This window comes from Myxocyprinus asiaticus, chromosome 5 (assembly GCF_019703515.2).
Source record: "Myxocyprinus asiaticus isolate MX2 ecotype Aquarium Trade chromosome 5, UBuf_Myxa_2, whole genome shotgun sequence".
Classification (NCBI taxonomy): Eukaryota; Metazoa; Chordata; class Actinopteri; order Cypriniformes; family Catostomidae; genus Myxocyprinus; species Myxocyprinus asiaticus.
In genome coordinates this window covers 24,861,324-24,883,495 of record NC_059348.1, presented here as the reverse complement: position 1 = coordinate 24,883,495, position 22,172 = coordinate 24,861,324, and the positions used below count along the sequence as shown (strand labels likewise).

Genomic DNA, 22,172 nt, shown 5'->3' with positions numbered 1-22,172 from the left:
CCAATGACCATACAAAAACACTATCATTTCTATAGCTGAGTCAAAAACATAATGATGGACTTTTGCATAATAGCTAAATATTTTGCCTCATTTACAAAACAGTGACTCAAGTGAATTAGTGATTTGTTTATTCAGACAGGTTAATTTTCTAAAATGATTTGTACTTCTCAATGCTACGTGTGTGTGTGTGAGAAAGAGAGAAATGCTTAGCATTCAGGTGAGCTTTTGTCAAACTATTGAAAATGTAGTTAAGTTGGTAGCATTTATATACTTTTGCTTTTTAATTTTTAGTTACTTGCCAAGACTGTTTTGCAACATTTATTGCAGTGATCTTTGCAAATTCAGTACATTTTATTTACTCTACTTAATCACCTTGTTAAGGTTAATTCACCCAAAAATGAAGATTTTATTATAATTTACTCACCCTCATGTTTTTCTAAACTAGGATGACTTCCCTTCTTCTGTGGAACACAAAAGGAGATTTTTAGCCTCTGTCACCTTTCACTTTCATTGTTTAGAAAAATATGCAATGATAGTGAATGTTGATTGAGATTAACAATCTGCTTAACATTTCCTTTTTGTTCCACAGAAGAAAGAAATTCATATGAGTTTGGAACAACAACAGGGTGAGTAAACAAATTTTCTATCTATCTATCTGTCTGTCTGTCTGTCTGTCTGTCTGTCTGCCTGCCTGCCTGCCTGCCCGTCCCATCATTTTGCGATGTCTTAAACACAGTTCATCCGATCAGAATTTAGGGTCTGAACTATCTGTTTTATAATTGCCATTTATTGCCTACTGGTTATGATTAAGTTACATAAGCTATATAATGGCCTAGCCTTCCTTATTTCTGCCTGTCAAATGGCATCTCTACATCTGTTTTGTTTTCCATTCTCCTGACCTCACCAAATCCCTCCATTTTCACATTTCCCCCCCTTTGAAAAATCATCCATGAAAGTCCAGAGAGTCCTGCAGTAGAAAGCCAACCGAACCATCCCATCAGCTGCTTCACCCTGTCACCTATCACAGCGGAGATGACAGCTCCTTTCTTCTTAAATGTGAAAGGCCAGGGTTGTTTATGAGTACGTTGATTAGATAACCCCTAGACAGGGACATCAGCGACTGCTCGCCTACCCTACACTTCTCAGTATGAGCTCCCCAACATACACACAGCAGCGTCTGTATTAGTATAAACCAGGAAACTGTACAGTTCATCACATACAGTAAATCACATTATATGCCCAGGGAGGCTTCTGGTAAACACTGAGTTGAGATGAGATGATGCAAACTGGGCCTGAAAGGTTTTCAGAGGAAAGCGAATAAGGCAATCACAGCAGTAATGTTGTTTCATTAGGTCCGAGCGGATCCGTGCTTTTACTGTAAAAAGCTCTGGGAGATCAACTTTGAACTCCAATTTTCACACTGATTCCTTATAAATATAACAAAACTAACAGTGGGGGAATAAGATTCATGTTTAAAGGGATAGTTCACCCCCCAAAAAAAGAAAATTCTGTCATCATATTCACTCCATCATGTTGTTCAACCCCATATGATTTAGGTTTGGATGTTAGGCAGAATGGCATTCTCAGTCATATGGGTTTGGAACAACATGAGGATGAGTAAATGACAGAATTTATGACAGGGTGGGGGTTGACTAACTCTTTAAATGTGTATTACATTGCAGAAAGACACAGAATAAAGTTGATGTTTGATTGTGCAGTGTTTGAAGAGCTTCTTGTCCTCCCCTCAGGTGTTCAGTAAGATGGGCATCCCTCAAATCAGGAATCCAGACCTCCCTCCACCAGGAGAGATGCCAGACAGCTACCACACAAAGATAGCTCTCATAGGCTGTGGCCCTGCCAGCATTAGCTGTGCCTCCTTCCTGGCTCGGCTAGGCTACGACAACATCACCATCTTTGAGAAACAGAAATATATTGGTGGTCTTAGGTAGAGTGTATTTTTCTGAATGCATTCTGCTTAGCAGAGATACCACAACTAAAGTTTGTGGGCACTACTACAATGGACTATGGATACTTTTAACTGCAGTTCATGACCCTGCTAAAAAGACCAGCTTAGACCTTGCTGGTGAACCAGCGTAATATTTTATGTTCACCAGACTTTCTGGTGAAGTTGGTTGACTGAGAAAGTATTGCTAGTTAAGCTAGTTAAAGGTGAAGTGTGTAATTTCTGTGCTACTCATCAAATTGAATTACAAAAACAATAATTGTTTTCAAACAGGTTTCTAGAATGCTCTCTCTATCTGTTATTGGTCAGGCAAACTGATTGTCTCTTGGAAAAAGGGGACATGGCTAATCCAGCGTTTTAGCTCATGGAAGTTACAGAATGGTTAAAATCGCTTACAGCCCCTTTAAAACTCATTTAGCCAATACAATAATGTATGCTAGCTTACGTACGTATTGTATTAACATGCCTTGTAACATGGACTCGTAACTTGGACTTGAACAGTTAATGGGGATTCGACTTGGACTCGATTGGGAATGATATTAGTGACTTGGACTTGGACTCAGACTTGAGCAGTGAGGTCTTGAGAATCGTACTCGAGATCCGTTGAGCCAATATCAGGCTCCTCAGGATGCTCAAACAAACAGAGCTATGTTTAAAGCCCCACAGAGCCACAGTGTTTACTTTTTTGGGGGGAATCAACCAGTAGAATTTGAGTACACAGGAAGCAAGGCTTCCCCAACAATTTCATAAGAAATGCAGCAATGACGAGTTTATTATTATGTACAAACCATCGATATAAAGTACATATTACTAATTGTGCATTTCAATATTATAGCAAATAAAACTGTAAAATATCATGCATTTTGTTTAAGTAACGCAATCAGCTTTTTTAATACATGAATTTATCCATAAAATCTATGGATGCATGGCCCATAGAGTGTTACTGAATCCATGCTTCAATAGCATTCAATGGCAGATACCAGTACAATTCAAATAAATTGACCAAAACACATCATTCTGGATTCCATCTGAACACTGCTCTTTTCTGGGAGTGTATGTGAGCTTCAGGAGTGCTATTTGCATTGAATCTGAATCCTATTGGACATTGGGCTTTCAATAAATGTGTGTTTGTCCTGTCTGTAAGCCCGGCTTCTCTATATGATGATTGCTCGATCTCTCAATTTGGCAGAACTTTGCAATAAACATACGATATCTGAAACATTAATGTACATGATTGACAGCGTATGAAATGTAAAAGCACTGCTGTTATGTTCAGAGTGTTCAGCAGCTCTGAGAAACATGCAGTTATTTGCAATCTGACTTAACATGTTTATCTGAGATGTCATTATACAAATCATTTACATAAGCACTTGACCATACACTCATAAAAAAAAAATACAGTATATATTCATCTTGTTGCACTCTAATCTGTCTTGGATAGTATTTCTCTGATGCAGTTGAAACTTTGTAATGCAGCACTTTTCGTACTACTGTCTCCTTTAGATGAATCGCTTATGTTGCATTATATCTCTTTTGTAAGATGCTGTAGATAAAATCATCTGCCACATTAATAAATGTAAATGTAAATTATTGGTTATTTTGCCTTGATATTTTTATTTATTTTTTCTCCCCTTTTCTCCCCCAATTTGGAATGCCCAGTTCCCAATGAGCTCTAAGTCCTCATGGTGGCGTAGTGACTCACCTCAATCCAGGTGGCGGAGGACGAATCTCAGTTGCTTCCGTGTCTGAGACCGTCAATCCGCGCATCTTATCACTGGCTTGTTGAGTGTGTTACTGCAGAGCTGTAGCATGTGTGGAGGCTTCACGCTATTCTCTGCAGCATCCATGCCCAACTCACCATGCACCCCACTGAGAGCGAGAACCACACATTATAGTGACCATGAGGAGGTTACCCCATGTGACTCTACCTTCCCTAGCAACCGGGCCAATTTGGTTGCTTACGAGACCTGGCTGGAGTCATATTTTTAATATTATTATTAATATTATTTAACAAAAACAAAAAGTTTTGAACATAGTTAATTATTTTAGTTAAGAAATTTCACTAAGTTGTTTGAGTAGCTTTTGGGAGCAGCATTGCAGACAACAATAACAATAGTTCCCTATCTGTCACTCACTCGATGATGTGTCGATGTAGTGACACTAGGGGTCACTCTTGGGAGCCTGAGACACCTCTGGTCTTTGATAAAAGGCAAATGAAAATTGGCGAGTGGTATTTGCATACCACTCCCCCGGACATACGGGTATAAAAAGAGCTGCTATGCAACCACTCATTCAGATTTTCTCTTCGGAGCCAAATGGTCGATATTTACTGAGCTGACTGTTCATTCAACTCTGCTGGATCTGACGACGCATTTCAGCGGCTTCTCCCTCCTCTGCACTGATGCACTGCAGAGAACGCCCCTGGGCGCTTCGGCAGAAAAAAGAGAGTATATTTTTCTGAAAGAGTATATTTCTCTAAAAGAGCGGCACACACGGAACGTCTTTTTAAAGACGCATCTTTTTAAAGATGCCTTTCCGTTTGTGTGTTATTCCTGGTTGCGGTCATTACGTCTCAACTTCTGACGGTCACGATCGCTGTCTTTCGTGTCTGGGCGTGACCCACACGGGACAGCGGTCGTGGATGGATCATGTACTCACTGTGAGAACATGACCATGGCAACGTTGTGGTCACGGCTTGCTTTTGTAAGAAACCCCAGCGGCTCCCTGCCTCGGTCCTTCTACCTACGGGTATGAGGCCAGCGCGGCTAGCGCTGGGGGCGATTTGGGGACCCCAATGAGACCACCTCCACCGGGTATCCCCCCACAGACCTCCCATTCCCCAGCACACTCGTCTGCCCCGATCGGGCTTCCGGATGAGTCCGCCAGCTCGTCTCACGGCGAGTTCGACCTCTTGTTTGGAGCCCGCGAAGCTGATGAGCTCTCGAGCGCAGCATCGGAGAGCGGGCTCATCCAGTCGGACGCAGAAGCCTCAGCTGGGCTCCCCCCCTTGGGTACGGTTGCCCAGTCACAGGCTGATGTGGAAATGACGGACATGCTTTCCGCGGCGCCGCTCAAAGCAGCCATGCCCCGCTCCAGTCCCTTTCTTCCCGGAAGTGCATGAGGAGCTGACAAGATCATGGGAGGCACCTTTTACTGCCCAGTCCCGATCTTTCCACTCCCCCGCCCTCACTACCCTCAATGGCGGGGCGGCCAGGGGCTATTCGGCGATTCCCCCAGTGGATAAGGCGCTCGCGGTGCACCTATGCCCACAGAGCGCCACCACCTGGCGTGGACGCCCAAAGCTCCCGTCCAAGGCCTGTAGGTTCACGTCGTCCCTGACGGCCAAAGCCTACAGTGCCGCTGGATAAGCCGCCTCCGCCCTGCACACCATGGCTCTCCTGCAAGTCCACCAAGCCAAGGCGCTAAAGGAACTGCACGAGGGTAGTTCTGCCCCAGATTTGATGCAGGAGCTGCGCTTGGCGACGACCTCGCTCTCTAGGTGACGAAGGTCACAGCGCAGTCTCTCGGGCAGGCGATGTCCACCTTAGTGGTCCAGGAGTGCCACCTTTGGCTCAACCTGGTCGAGATGGGTGAGGCCAACAAGGCACGGTTCCTTACTGCCCCCATTTCCCAGGTTGGCCTATTCGGCAACACCGTTGAGGACTTTTCCCAGCAGTTCTCGACGGTGAAGCAGCAGACGGAGGCTATCCGGCATATCTTGCCCTGGTGCGGCTCAAGATCCCGCACCCTGCCTGCTCATCACCAAGGGTGTCCCCCTGTGGTGACTGCACCGGCTCTGCCGCAGCCCGCCCCTATGGCCCGGCCCCAGTCTGGAGCCCACCGCAGCAAGCATACGCCACCCGTCTCACCGCCGGCCGCCAAGAACCCTCGGAAATCTTCGAAGTGCCCCTGAGACAGGTGACCCAGGGACGACAAAACCCACCTTGGAGCTGGTAAGCAGACCACTCCATCTCCCGGTGGAGGGCCGGGAGGAGAATATTTTGTTGCTTTTTAATTAAATTCGCCACATGCCGAAGTGGCTGCGGTACCCAACAGTTCAGCAAAAGAGCGGTTTCCTTGTCCCCTGGGTCAAGTACCCGGTGTGCACGGCCATCATCACGACCACCGTCCACCTTTCCATCCTTGCAGGTTAGGCACTCCAGCAGCGGTCTTCCCTTCTAGACAGAGGAATTCAATCTACCAAACTTGTATCCACCAAAAAGCCCAGCTGTGGCACAAATCCGCCCCCGATGTGACAGTCTCCACGGGTCACGAGGACAGGCCTCTTCCTCCCCCGTCCCAGGCTGTTCCAGGGGTGGTCACAAGGAGCCAGGTAAATGATTCGATGTCCCTGGACTCAGCATGGCCACAACATGGCGCTCGCCGCGAGGCCCCATCTGCCGGTACGTCGGACGAGATTGTCCCTTTGGTCTCCCTCGCTCGGAGCTTGGATGCGTGGCTTGCGCTTTCCAATCCATCGCGATGGCTGATCTGGACCGTCCGACTCGGCTACGTGAATCAGTTTGCCAGGCATCCGCCCAGGTTCAGCGGCATCCACTTCACCTCGGTGAAGGGCGAGAACGCTGCTACCTTGCGCACGGAGATCGCTACCCTCCTATGGAAGGATGCGATAGAGCCTGTCCCTCCAGCCGAGATGAAGAAGTGGTTTTACAGCCCCTACTTCATTGTACTGAAAAAAGGCGGTGGGTTGCGGCCAATCTTGGACCTGCGAGTACTGAACCGGGCTTTACACAGACTCCCGTTCAAGATGCTGACACAAAAACGCATTCTGGCGAGCGTCCGGCATCAAGATTGGTTCACGGTGGTAGACCTGAAAGATGCGTACTTCCATATCTCGATTGGCTAATCCTAGCTCACTCTCCAGATATGCTGTGTGCACACAGTTGACCCGAAACACACTAGGGCTTTGGGTCAACTGGGAAAAGAGCAATCTCCTCCCAGTTCAGAGCATCTCTTTTCTCGGTTTGGAGTTGGACTCAGTCTCATTGATGGCACGCCTCACAAACGAGCGTGCACAGTCGGAGCTGACCTGTTTGAAGGCTTTCAAACAGAAAACAGCGGTTCCACTGAAACTGTTTCAGAGGCTCCTGGGGCATATGGCATCCTCAGCGGTGGCCACTCTGCTCGGGTTGATGCATATGAGACTGCTTCAGCACTGGCTTCAGACTCGAGTCCCGAGATGGGCATGGCGCCGCGGGACACATCGCGTGGCCATCACTCCGGTCTGTCACCGCCTCTTCAGCCCTTGGACCGACCTCACGTTTCTACGGGCAGGCGTTCCCCTAGAGCAGGTCTCCAGGCGCATCGTGATTACGACAGATGCCTCCAAAACGGGCTGGGGCGCTGTTTGCAAAGGGCACGCAGCCGCCGGTTTATGGACGGGCCCGCGGCTGCTTTGGCACATCAACTGCCTCGAGTTGCTTGCAATTCTGCTCGCCCTGCGGAGGTTCCGGCCGTTGATCCAGGGCAAGCATGTGTTAGTTTGGACAGACAACACGGTAACGGTAGCATATGTCAACCATCAAGGCAGTTTGCACTCCCGTTCTGTGTCACAACTTGCCTGCCATTTCCTCCTCTGGAGTCAACAGCACCTCAAGTCGCTGCGAGCCACTCATATCCCGGGTGACCTCAACACTGCAATGGACGCGCTGTCATGGCAGGTTACCCTCAGGGGAGAGTGGAGACTCCGCCCTCAGGTGGTCCAGCTGATCTGGAGTCGATTCTAACAGGCACAGGTAGACTAGTTCGCCACCCAAGAATCCTCCTACTGCCTGCTCTGGTACGCCCTGACCGAGGCACCTCTCGGTATAGATGCGCTGGCACACAGCTGGCCCCCTGGACTTCGCAAATATGCATTTCCCCCAGTGAGCCTACTTGCACAGACCCTGTGCAAGGTCAGGGAGGACGAGGAGCAGGTCGTCCTGGTAGCACACTACTGGCCCACCCAGACGTGGTTCTCGGACCTCACGCTCCTTGTGACAGCAAATTCCCCTGAGGAAGGACCTTCTTTCTCAGGAACGGGGCACCATCTGGCACCCGCGACCAGAATCTCCATGTCTGGCCCCTGGATGGGACGTGGAAGACCTAAGCGGTCTACCTCCCGCGATGGTAGACACGATCACTCAGGCTAGGGCCCCCTCTATGTGGTGCCTGTATGCCTTGAAGTGGCGTCTGTTCACTAAGAGGTGTGCAGTCAGATCGGTGCTTTCCTTCCTGCAGGAGAGGTTGGAAGGGCGGCTGTCCCCTTCCACCTTGAAGTTGTATGTAGCCGCTATAGCGGCACACCACGACACAGTGGATGGTAAGTCCTTAGGGAAGCATGATCTGATCATCAGGTTCCTGAGAGGCACCAGGAGGCTGAATCCCTTCAGACCATGCCTTGTTCCCTCATGCGACCTCTCTGTAGTTCTTCAGGGTCTACAGAGAGTCCCCTTTGAGCCTTTGCAGTCAGCTGAGCTTAAGGCACTCTCCTTGAAGACTGCCCTCCTGACTGCGCTCACTTCCATCAAGAGGGAAGGAGACTTGCAAGCGTTCTCTGTCAGCGAAACGTGCCTGGAGTTCGGTCCAGGCTACTCTCACGTGATCCTGAGGTCCCTCTCGTGATATGTGCCCAAGGTTCCCACGACCCCTTTTAGGGACCAGGTGGTGAACCTGCAAGCGCTGCCCCAGGAGGAGGCAGACCCAGCTCTGATGTTTCTGTGTCCGTTGTGCGCTTTATGCATCTATTTGGATCGCACGCAGAGTTTTAGAGTCTCTGAGCAGCTCTTTGTCTGCTTTGGTGGACAGCGGAAAGGAAGCACTGTCTCCAAGCAGAGGATCGCCCACTGGCTCATTGACGCAATAACTATGGCATATCACGCCCAGGACATGCCGCCCTCGATAGGGCTACGGGCCCATTCTAACAGGGGTGTAGCGGCCTCCTAGGCCTTGACCAGGGGTGCCTCTCTAACAGACATTTGCAGAGCAGAAGGCTGGGCAACACCCAACACCTTTGTGAGGTTCTACAATCTCCGGGTGGAACCAGTTTCATCCTGTGTAGTGGCACGCACAAGCAGGTAAGTCCGGGACAGCCGGCTGGGTATATCACTTGTGCATAGCTCCTTTCACCTCCCCTGAGCTGAAGACATGCACCATTAACTCCAGTAGTGTTCACAAACTGTGTTCCCTGGTTGATTTCCTCCGAGCCCTGTGGCAGACGAGTTTGTGGAGAGATTCGCTGCCGGCTCAGTACACGTGCTAACTAAGCCCTGTACTGGGATAGGTTCTCTGCATGTGGTGGTTCCCCGTAGGTAACCCCATATCTTCTGCTAATTCGTTTCCCTGTTGGCAAACTGTGTCTTCCTTGGGCAGAGGCCCCTCTGCCCCAGTCACCATGCTTGTAGTAACTCCTCCCCCAGGACCTACCTTGGGACTCCCCCACATGGCATACTTCCGACATAGCTCGGCAAGACCATGTGGCGTATTTCCACTTAAATACCCAACCCCCCCCCCCCCCCGGGCAGTGTGTGGTCTCCGTGGTGTCTTCCCCTTGGGAGGGACACCCCCCGACTAGACCTGGTTGGCCCAGTCGGTTAATCCCCCTTTTTTAGGGAGTGGGAAAAAAAGGGGATAAGAGGCCACGACTTTGCTTGCCCGTCTCCATCTTTTGAGTAGTCGACTTGTCCCCAAAGGGCCGTTCGACACTCATAACTGTGTTGGGGGAGGTTACGTGTCGGCCTGATGCACTGGCTATGAGACACACAGTGGTCTGCCCGTCACACACCGCCAGTTCACATAACACAGTTCAGCCAGTTGCAGCGTTTTGTATAGGGACCCCTAGTGTCACTACATCGACACAACGTCGAGTGAGTGACAGATAGGGAACGTCCTGGTTACTTGCATAACCTCCGTTCCCTGATGGATGGAACGAGACATTGTGTCCCTCCTGCCACAGTGCTGAACTACCCGCTGAAATGGCCGGACCTTGTCTCGGCTCCTCAGCATAATACCTGAATGAGTGGTTGCATACCAGCTCCTTTTATACCCATATGTCCAGGGGTTTCATAGGCCTTTTATCAAAGACCAGAGGTGTCTCGGGCTCCCAAGAGTGACCCCTAGTGTCACTACATCGACACAACGTCTCATTCCCTCCATCAGGGAATGGAGGTTACGCAAGTAAGCAGGACGCTTTAGTTATCTCTTCATATTAAGCTGGGATAGAAGAACATATTTTAGCATTGGTGAATTTACACACATCACCTTTTAAGAAGCCTGATGCTTGCACATCAGTATCCAAAACATACACAACATATGCTGGTAACTATCTACTGTAGGCTGTTTTTTTTTGTTTGTTTGTTTTTTGCAGAGGAGTCAGTGACATACTGTATCAATATATTGCCACAAAGAAACAAGACAAAATATTAAATGTTGTTTCCATGTGTGTGTGTTCTTGTCTGTCTTTGCAGCACTTCTGAAATCCCTCAGTTCCGTTTGCCCTATGATGTGGTGGAGTTCGAGATTGATTTGATGAAGGATCTTGGCGTAAAGGTATCATTGAGAGAGGGAGGGCGATGTCAGATCTTCCAACCCATCAACAACCAAATGTCACTGACATTAATAACAATGCAGGGGAAAAAAGCATGCTAACAAAACACAATTAAAAGCCACATTAGTTAGGCAAGTGGCTAAGACATCTATCTGTCCATTACCTGAGAGCCGTGATGGTGTGAAATGGCAATCGATAGTCCTCATCCTGATTACCCGACCATGATTAATTTGTTTTTAGTCTTGAGAGAGCTAGAGAGAGAGAGAGGATGTGGTAGGGGAAGGGAAAGAGTTTCTAAAATTTGATGGAGGTTAGTTAAGTTTAGGTAAAGGGACAGTGACTCCCATGAGCTGACCTTTACATCAAGAATTAATTTAATTAAATTTTCAGCAGAGAAATTCTTTTTCTATCAGCTCAATTATTTTAATTAAGAAAAAGGAGAGCTGATGAGGAGGGAACCATATTCCACCATATTGCTTGAAGAAGAAACACCACTTCGTCCAGCTTATGGTTGGGCTTCATGATTATATTGCAAATCACGCTCTCATGGTCATCTTAATTTATACTGTACGTTAATTTACAATGGAACAGCACCTTTTTTCCTAACCAGTTCGTAGGTCACTCGTTATTAAGTAGAACCTAAATGCATCTTTATGGGAGCTGTCTGGCCTGAACTAATGCAAAAACTTTCAACTACTGTACATCTATAATAATTTGTCTCCCTAACAAAAAAAAAAAAAAAAAAAAAAAAATTTTAGTATAAATATTGTCAAGCACAGAAATTTCATGTAATTTTGGAAAGACATTGTATTGATCCTCAGCTTCACACTGATCAATAAATGCATGCTAAAGATAAATGTATGTTCACACAATCTGGATCATTATAAGGGGTTTTGGAGTTACCTCTTGTTGTGCTTGTTTGTTTTGACAGTTAAGCTGAAGTTAAGTTTATATATGTGCTAATTTCACACAAAGTCACTGAAATGAGACTGCTGAGTGTTGTTTTAAAGACAGTTTTTCTGAATTCCGTTTTTGTTTTTATTTTTTATGTAGAGTTACATTAACTCTGATTGACTTGTGATAATAGACATTTGTTAAACTAAATCACGGCAAAACTTTCGCACTCATCACATTGCAGTCTTAACGACATATAATCTGTCTCTGATGTTTCAGGTTAGAAGTCATGGACAGTGATTTCAAAATTAATGTATTGTTCAGCACAAAGAATGCATGAAAATAACAAAGAATCATTAATAATGAATATTGAAGACATAAAAGAAAATGATTCTATGAAGAAATTAATACAGTGAACAAGATAAGTTCAAATAATTTTAAGACTTTGAAAGTCATGGTTGTTATTTATGATCAAAATGATGTTTTTGTTCGTTCAGTCAGAATCCTACCCTTAAGAGTTCTAAAAATGTTGAGTATTATACTTAACTCTGCACTTATGCTGCAATTTTATTTAATTTTTTTATTCAGAATTCTGTGGTTTAATTCGCCATTCTGATCTTTTGCACACTGACAAGGTCTCACAAATCAGAATGCGTTGCACATGGTAGGTAACAGTGAGAGAACAGAACAGAAATTGGGAATGTATGCAACTACTGAAATGTGTTTCTGAACACTGAAATGCATTTGTGAATGTAAAATATGTGAATAAGGAACAATATTTGCCAAATTTCAACTAAACTCGCAATCAGACTATCTATCAAAAAACCTCTAAAATTATATTTTTCTCCATATTGCACAGCCCTACACTTTGGTGGTCTCCGTAGGTTACTTTTGATATTTCATATAAAAAAGCAAGTGTGCACAACTTCACATTATTTCTGGTAGTACGCAATAGGTTATGTGCGTGTGCATATGTAAAGGTGTGTGTGTGGGGGCAAGCCTCAGAGGCCTGTGTAGACCTTAATTCTGCCCTGAATTGTCCTCTAATCATTGGCTGACGCTTCAAAAGGTCAGTGGAAAATGGGGTCAAAGTTGAAATTGTTTGAACTTCAAAGCTTGATGGAAGTGCAACACAGTGCCAGGGGCAATGCTGATGCTTCACACCATAGAGCTCAATGTATTCGGCAATACTGACACGGAGTCATATTGAGGACCCATTAGTGCTTTGGGAAACCCAGCCTACATTTGTTTTTCTCTCTTATGCCCATTTTCCCCAAATTAATATAGAATCACTTACTACCTGACACATGCCTATAGTTCAAAGTCTATAGTCTATTTGTACTCCAACACATAGCAGCAAATGCAACCACACAATCACTCTGTTTGCACTAATGTAGCATAACTATACTGTGCCATCACAAAGGTTACAGGATGATTGATGTTTTGATGTCCTGGAATTCACAGCAGCGTAGAATAATTGACGCTGACATCCTCTTTATGCGAATAACACAGACAGATGGAAACAGCAGAGACAGATGCGGTGAACTCAGTGTGAATGATGTTTGTGTGACAGGTTGTTCTGGAGAAGGGTCTTGGGCAGAACGGTGTGACTCTGACTTCGCTGAAGGAGGAGGGCTTCCAGGTGGTCTTCATTGGCATCGGTTAGTCCCTCTCCAGAGTTTCCTTTGCCTCTGTGTGTTTTCATGCATTTCTTTCTCCTTTATTTGTCATCTGCTTGCTGACATCCTGTGTTAATAAACTAATTAGTCTTTTTTTGCATAAAAATTAGTGTTCTTCCCCAATGGAGGCCAGTCAACCTACTAAAATCTTTTTTTTTTTTTTTTTTTTAATCGGAAGAGACAAGCAAAACCCCTGTCATCTTTTTCCTTTGATATCTGTAGCTGACTGGCCTGTCCATATAATGCTCTCTGTTTCATTTTCATTTTTTCTTTCTGTATCTCTTATGGTCAGTCTCTTTTTCTCCTTTTCCTCATCCATTCTGTGTCCTTCACTGTCTTTCTTTTAAACACACACCTGCCCTCCTTGTTAAATGTCACATAATTTTTTTTTCTCCCATGCTTGATGTCCGTATTTAACCTTAATGCTTGGCAGCTTGTGGCATCCGTGGTTTCCCTGAGTAGAAAGAAATGAGTCAGTTCATTCATTTTACCTTCTATTTTTATTAAAGTAAGGAAATATTGTGTGCATTGGTGAATTGATTTGATTTGAGAAATTCAAACATTCCTTGAGGGTGACGGTGTACTTGGTGCCTCTTTCTTTTCTTTGTAATTAAAAGGAATTTGTATAATTTATTATGTTTGAGTAAGCACTACTTTTTGGTCGCTAAGCCTCATTGTTATTGAAACGGGCATGCCAGAACTGCTCTGGGATTTCGTTTTCATAAAGCAACGGCAATAAGCCAAGAATCATAAAGGAAATGATTACATTTGCGCCTCTTTGATATTTTTTCTCCACTTCTCTCATGTTGTCTCTAATGTCAGCCTCTATAGTGATTGATATGCAAATGTGTACCTTTGCCTTTGAGAGAGGAAAATGGTTGAAAAACACAGATAAGGGTGTTCCTTTTTGGGTCTGTAAAAATCACTGCTCACCCTTTTTGTCGTTGTATCATGTGATTGCCATGTTGTGCATTCTCAGTAATGGCTATCATCAAAATATACATTTTGGAGCATCACCTTGAAAATATGTTTTTTTGTGAACAACCACTATGAAGTAGTACATTGGAGACATCTAAGCTTTAAGGTTATCAACATTCATTTTGGTTTATTTGAAGCATTGAAAAAGATGAATGCAGCATCAGAACTAGACAGTATGGGCAGGCAGATTGGTTTAGACGTTTACTTCCAATGAATCTGACACTGAGGAGGTGTAACTGGGGTCCATGTGTATTCCATAATGTCAGATCGGTTGAGTTTCCCACAAAAGCTTATGGAATGCTCGAGTTTCCTTCTAAATGTAATCTTTTAAGAGATTATAAAACACAGTGCAAGATATTCAAGCAGTTTAAGGTGGGCAGCTCCAATTATTATTATTGTTTTTTTTTTAGTTTTTTTAGTAAAACTAAATATTTAGTGGGGAAAATGTAGGACAGGGCTTGATTTTTGCCAGAAAAAATTTATTGGATTGTGAAAGTTTGGCACACCCACAAGAGCATCTTGACGTATCCCAATTGCAACACAAGATTATTGAATTTACTGTGGCTCTGTTTTACTATAAAACATTGCTCTGTTTATTTGAGCATCCCGACTAGCCTGACACAGCCATATTGGCTCAAAAAATGATGTGAATTTGGTGCATGACTCTCTGTTTAATCAACCAATGTAAGACAGAGGGAGCATCTGTAAACCTGTTTGAAAAAAATGTCTTGGTTACTGATGTAACCTCTCGTTCCCTCCATGTAGTGACACTAGGGGTTCGCTCTTGAGAGCCCCAATCACCTTTGCTTTATTCAGAAAAGGCCAATTAAAATTGGTGAGTGGAATTTGCATGCCACTCTCCGCCCCGGACATATGGGTATAAAAGGAGATGGCGTGAACCACTCATTCAAAGTTGTGCTGAGGAGCCGAGAGAGAGTCCCGGCCATGTCAGCGGTCGGTTCAGCTCCACGGCAGGAGGGACACAATGTCTCGTTCCCTTCATCAGGGAACAGAGGTTATAAGATGTTCCCTGTCTGTCACTCAGTTGTGTTGATGTAGTGACACTAGGGGTTCCTATACGAAACACCATGTCGCGAGGTACAGAGGAGCGGATACGGGCAGGCTGCTGCGTGTCATGCAGCGAGTGCTCGACCACGTCGTGACCTTCCAGCGAGTTAGCTAAAGCATCTCCCAGGTCCCAATAAGGGTGGGAGGACGGTGGCCTTTCCTGATTTTTGTATTAAGTAATTTCCCACAGGGAACCTGCTAGAATAGCGCTGGGGAAGTGCTCTTCCCTCTCCAGGAGGTAGAGCACTACAGAGACCACATCCTACCTAGGGAGGTTTCCTAGGGAGGTTAACATGTGGAGAATACCTCACATAGACTTACCAATGGGGAAGTTCACATATGGAATGACACCACTGGGGAGGACCCTATCTACAGAGAGGGTACATAGCAACAGTGGCCAAAGCAGAGCAGAGCTCTGACGAGGGGAAACACAGGGTTCACCTGAGGGGAAACCAAACAGTGAAAATGCATCACACGGGATTACCGAGGGGGATATCACCACGTATGGCGCACTGAGCCCAAGTACACCTGAGAAGGGGCATACCACAAGTTCTGGGCCTGGTGGCATCACTCCTCCACCAAGTTCGCCACCGAATAGTGCTTAAGGAATTAAAGAGGCATCCAGTGTTCACCAGTTACTGGGAACTGTGGTTCTAGGGGGATTCAATCTTCTCACACCTTTGAGGAACCTGGTGATCGGGTCCTGCTGTCGACAGGGTCTCCCATCCAGTGTATCGTGATATGCTGCAATAGCAGCCACGTACACCTTCAGGGTAGAGGGAGACAGCCGTCTCTCCAGTCCCTCCTGTAGAAAGGATAACACAGACCCGACTGCACATCTCCGTGGATCTTCCCCGCGGGAAGAACACCAATTTGCGAAGAGACGCCACTTCAGAGCATAAAGCCGCCTCATGGAGGGGGCTCTGGCCTGAGTGATCTTGTCTACCACCACTGGCAGAAGACCTGCTAGGTCCTCCGCATCCCGTCCAGGAGCCAGAAGTGGAGATTCCAGAGGTCTGGCCGTGGGTGCCGGAGCGTACCCTGCCCCTGAGAGAGAAAGTCTTGCCTCAGGGGAATGCGTCAGGGAGGGGCTACTGCCAGGAGCATTAGGTCTGAAAACCAAGTCCGGTTTTGCCAGTATGGCACAATCATCAGGACTTGTTGCCTAGCCTCCCTGACTTTGCACAACATCTGTGCAATGAGGCTCACTGGGGGAAACGCATCCTTGCGCAGCCCCTGAGGCCAGCTGTGCGCCAAGGCATCCGTGACAGCCTCGGACAGGGAGTATCAAAGGTGGCAGTGAGAGGACTTTCGGGAGGAGAACAGGTCCACCTGCACCTCTCCGAATCTCTCGCAAATCAGCTGGACTGAACTCTACCGGGCAGAATGTGCGTGCTGGGGACTGGGAGGTCCGCGGGGACTGAGCCGGCGGGAACACTCCCATATCCACATCGAGATCACCCACGGCGCTCGCCAACGCAGCTTCCTGAGTCTCAACCCAGGATGGACTGTGTCAGGAAGAAGCCCGGATGGCTCTCTGCTTCACGAAGAAGGAAGAGAGCCACGACCATTATGTTCTCATGGGCATGTTCTCGCAACGAGAACATGACCCCGCCACAAAAGCTGCCTCGGCATGCTGGCGACCCAAACACTTGAGACAGATCTCATGGCCATCCGGTGGGGAGAGATAATGGCCACACCCAGTAGCACAAAGGCGAAAGGACATCTTTAAAAAGACGGCAATTGTTTGTGCCAGCTCTTTTAGAGAAAATATACTCTTTTGGAATATACTCTTTTAACACCTGTGGACTCAGCCGCCGAAGCGCCCAGGGGAAGCAAAACACTCGATTGTGCGAGGGTTACCGCTGATATGCACCGTAAATTCCAGCAGCAGAAGGTAAGGTGACGGGACGAACACACATGCGCTCGGCTCCGAAGAACAAATCTGAATGAGTGGTGCACGCCATCTCCTTTTATACCCGTATGTCCGGGGCAGAGAGCGGCATGCAAATTCCACTTGCCAATTTTCATTGGCCTTTTCTGAATAAAGCAAAGGTGATTGGGGCTCTCAAGAGCGAACCCCTAGTGTCACTACATCGACACAACGTCGAGTCAGTGACAGACAGGGAACATACATTATTTTTGCAGTTATGTTTTGTGCAGAAATTACACACTTCACCTGGAAGCAAGTATGCACCGCTTTTCTCAGTTTCAGGTTGTATTAGTGCAGTGAAAGAGCAGATCTGTACTATTGCTGAAGTTTTTTGTAAAATTTCTGGTGCCGAAGAAACTAACTTTTCAGACTAGGGGTGTTACGGTATGAAATGTACACGATGTGATAACCTTCACAAAAAATACAGCGATATCACAATATTAATGTGCCTTCCTAAAACTATTAGTAAAATACAGCAATGAGTCGCCTGTGTAGACTGATTTTTCTGGATGAATAAATAAATACATTTGAAATCTTTATTGTTTGATGATGCCATCCCTAACTGATTTTTGAAATGCAGGCAACATTATAAATTATAATACATAAGCCTATGTTAAAATATGAAACTTTTTCCAGGTATTCTTGTGAATGAAGGAAAAACAATGACAAGTGAAATGGTTACAATTTATGCATAAGTTTTTTAAGCTGTTTTGAAGTATAATAATAATGGTAAGACAGGAAAAAATCACTCTGTCATCTTGTTCTCTCCCTTTATGATAACATTAAAATCACTAATTTTTCTACTGTTTTGTGCCAACATCTCTTTGCTCTTTGCATATTTTCACACAATATACAATCAAATCAAAAAATCAAATCACTTTATTGTCACACAGCCATAAACACAAGTGCAATGGTGTGTGAAATTCTTGGGTGCAGTTCCGATCAACATAGCAGTCGTGACAGTGATGAGACAGTACCAATTTACAATAAGATCAAATTAACACAGCACAATTTAAACATCTGATATACACATAATTACACTCAACAATATACAAATAATAACATACACTGTACAGTATACAATACGCACTATATAGATACACATTATTCAATAAAAATAAAAATAAAAATATATAAAAAAGTATATATAGTATATATAGAATGTACAGTATTGTACTGTATTGACATTCAGGCTGTTGGTTGATAGGCCGTTGTTTAGAGAGAATATAATATAATAATAATATAATTTATGACAGTCCGGTGTGAGATATAAGAGTAAGGATAATAAAGTGCAGTGCTGATGTATTTGATCGTGGAAGATCAAGAGTTCAGAAGTCTGATTGCTTGGGGGAAGAAGCTATCATGGAGTCGGCTGGTGCGGGTCCTGATGCTGCGATACCGCCTACCTGATGGTAGCAGTGAGAACAGCCCATGGCTCGGGTGGCTGGAGTCTCTGATGATCCTCCGAGCTTTTTTCACACACCGCCTTGTATATATTTCCTGGAGGGAGGGAAGCTCACCTCCGATGATGTGTCTGGCAGTTCGCACCACCCTTTGCAGTGCTTTGCGGTTGTGGGCTGTGCTATTGCTGTACCAGGCGGAGATGCAGCCAGTCAGGATGCTCTCTACAGTGCAGGTGTAGAACTGTGTGAGGATGTGGCGGTTCATTCCAAACTTCCTCAGCCATCTCAGGAAGAAGAGGCACTGATGAGCCTTCTTCACAACGACTTCAGTGTGGATGGACCATGTGAGTTCCTCAGTGATGTGGACACCCAGGAACTTGAAGCTGCTGACTCTCTCCACTGGTGCTCCATTGATGGTGATGGGACTGTGTTCTCTGTCTTTTCTTCTGAAGTCCACCACAAGCTCCTTTGTCTTACTGACGTTGAGGGAGAGGTTGTGCTCCTGACACCAGTGTGTCAGAGTGTGCACCTCCTCTCTGTAGGCTGTTTCATCATTGTCAGTGATCAGACCTACCACCGTCGTGTCATCAGCAAACTTAATGATGGCATTGGAGCTATGTGTTGCCACACAGTCATGTGTGTACAGGGAATACAGGAGTGGGCTGAGAACACAGCCCTGTGGGGCTCCAGTGTTGAGGGTCAGTGAGAAAGAGATGTTGCTGCCTATTCTGACCACCTGGTGTCTGCTTGACAGGAAGTCCAGGATCCAGCTGCACAGCGAGCTGTTTAAGCCCAGAGCCCGGAGTTTCTCATCTAGCTTGGAGGGTACTATGGTGTTGAATGCTGAGCTGTAGTCTACAAACAGCATTCTCACATAAGTGTTCTTTTTTTCCAGGTGGGAGAGAGCAGTGTGTATTGTAGATGCAATGGCATCATCAGTGGAGCGGCTGTTGCGGTAAGCAAACTGCAGCGGGTCAAGAGAGAGAGGCAATACAGAGCAGATGTAATCTCTGATTATTCTCTCAAAGCATTTGCTGATGATGGGGGTCAGAGCAACAGGACGCCAGTCATTTAAGCAAGTTATTTTTGATTGTTTTGTAACAGGCACAATGGTGGATGTTTTAAAGCATGTGGGGACTACAGACAAAGAGAGGGAAAGGTTGAAAATATCCGTAAAAACACTAGCCAGCTGGTTCGCGCACGCTCTGATGATGCGGCCTGGAATGCCAACTGGGCCCGTGGCTTTGCGGATATTCACCCGTCTGAAGGATTGGGTTACATCCGCTACAGAGACGGAGAGTGAACTAACCTCTGTAGCTTCAGCCGCGAGAGCTCTCTCCACGAGGGCGGTGTTATTTCCCTCGAAACGAGCATAAAAAGTATTTAGCTCATCCGGGAGAGAGGCAGCGGTGTTCATGGCGGAGTTTTTATTCCCTTTAAAGTCCGTGATGATGTTAATTCCCTGCCACATGCTTCTAGAGTTGGTGGTGTTAAACTGTCCTTCAATCTTGCTCCTGTACTGGCATTCTGCGGTTCTGATAGTTTTTCGGAGGGCATAGCTGGCTTGTTTATGCTCCTCCGTGTTCCCGGAATTAAAAGCGGAGGTCCGCACATTAAGTGCCGCGCGAACATCGCTATTAATCCAAGGTTTCTGATTCGGATAGATCCGTATTGTTCTGGTCGGAACCACGTCCTCTATGCACGTTCTGATGAAACACATTACGCTATCAGCTTAAAGCTCGATATCGTCATCAGAGGCGGACCGGAACATCTCCCAGTCCATGTGATCAAAACAGTCTTGTAGCATAGAGTCTGATTGGTCTGACCAGCACTGGATCGTTCTGAGGGTGGGTGCTTCCTGTTTCAATTTCTGCCTGTAAGCGGGCAGAAGCAGAATGGAAGAGTGTTCCGATTTGCCAAATGGTGGGCAGGGGAGGGATTTGTAGCCATCCTGGAAGGGAGAGTAGCAATGGTCCAAAACCCGGTCCCCTCGTGTGCTGAAACTAATGTGCTGGTGGTATTTTGGTGCAACTGATTTTAAACTGGCTTTATTAAAGTCCCTGGTCACAATGAATGCGGCCTTAGGGTGCACGGTTTCCTGCTCACTTATACTCCCATACAGTTCCTTGAGTGCCCGGTCTGTGTCAGATTGTGGGGGAATGTACACAGCTGTGATAATGACCGCTGTGAATTCCCTCGGTAGCCAGAATGGTCGACACAGAAGCATGAGAAATTCCAGATCAGGAGAGCAGAAAGACTTAATAGAATGTACGTTCCTCTGATCACACCAGGATTTGTTGATCATAAAACATACACCACCTCCTCTGCTTTTACCTGAGAGGTCTTTCGCTCTGTCCACTCGGTGCACGGAGAACCCCGCGGGTTCAATGGCTGAGTCTGGAATCTCCGCAGACATCCAAGTTTCCGTAAGGCAGATAATGCAGCAGTCCCTTGTATCTCGTTGGAAAGAGATCCGCGCTTTCAGCTCACAGAGCTTGTTATCCAGAGACTGAACATTTGCCAGTAAAATAGTGGGTAGTGGGGGTCGATTTGTGCGGCGTCTTACTCTGATGAGAACGCCGGCTCTGTTTCCCCTTTTCCTTTTGCGTTTCCGCGGCCGTGCTGCCCAGACAAAGGGCTCTGCTTGCGTGTTTGTAAACAGCGGGTCGGCATTGAGGAATGTGAGGTCCAGTTTACGGTGTGAAATTGCTGAACCAATGTCCAAAAGTGTTTGTCTGTTGTAGACAATAAGGCAGACAACATCCAAGACAAAAAACATAAGAATTGTGAACAAAACAAACAAAACACTACTATGTTGTGTCGGAGCTCTCAACGCAGCAGCCATACTCGGCGCCATCTTGAGTCCATCAGATTTACATTCTAAATAAAACCATAATTTCTATCATTTTCGGTATACACTGTTTGTCTCGCGCATCCTCAAGCGTCTGACTGACTTGTGTCTGACTGGCAAGTTTCTACAAACTTTAAACTGTTTAGATGCAGTAGACCTACCAATTTGCTGGTGTTTGCCTTTCATGCCATTGTTGCACTCATGGGTGATCATGCTGAGCCACATTGATGATGCTTTCTAAATGATGGGTCTTTTAATAACCGTAATATTCTCACATCACGGGCTTAAGCCGCCTGGAGGGGGGAATAAAGGTTCAGGCTTTGACATGTGAGTGCGTTGCGCTCTCTCTGCCGTTCAGTTTGCGCATGTGGCTTTTAAAATGAAGTGACAGTTCAGTGAAACAGGAAACGGACAGTACATCGCAATTTAGAGATTTATTTTATCAGGTTTATATGATGCTGTGTAAATGTAGCCAATTCTCTCTTAAATTCACTGATATTTACAATGAAAACTTTCATTCCTTTATTTGGATTTTAGAAAAAAAATCTAAGTAATACCGTGAATGCAGTACCATGAATTATAAATGTCAACGGTTTGATAACTGTCTCTTTTTAAAACCGTGGTATACCATGAAACCATGACATGGTTACATCCCTAGTTCAGACTTAAATGTAATTTACTAAATGTCTAGGAGCTTGCTTCAAATGCTGACTGTTTCAAGGTCTTTAATTAATGTCCAACAAACTAATGTACATTTTCTGTTAATTATAGTAAGTTTTAGAATACACATATGATGGGAGGTCACGTGGAGCAGACGTATAAACAACGAGCTCTGCACACTTTGCTAGTTTTTTAATT

The 22,172-nt window shown here is 45.7% G+C and overlaps 1 protein-coding gene across 2 annotated transcripts in view; it reads left to right on the top strand.

The window, feature by feature from the left end:
* The window catches only part of LOC127440388 (dihydropyrimidine dehydrogenase [NADP(+)]), a 231,188-nt gene that overhangs the window by 31,316 nt on the left and 177,700 nt on the right, over nucleotides 1-22,172 (top strand). For both annotated transcript variants that reach the window (XM_051696916.1, XM_051696917.1), the window contains exons 6-8: nucleotides 1,749-1,945; nucleotides 10,429-10,510; nucleotides 12,976-13,063. In XM_051696916.1, coding sequence (XP_051552876.1) covers nucleotides 1,749-1,945; nucleotides 10,429-10,510; nucleotides 12,976-13,063 — 367 coding nt within the window. The remainder of the gene's footprint in view (nucleotides 1-1,748; nucleotides 1,946-10,428; nucleotides 10,511-12,975; nucleotides 13,064-22,172) is intronic.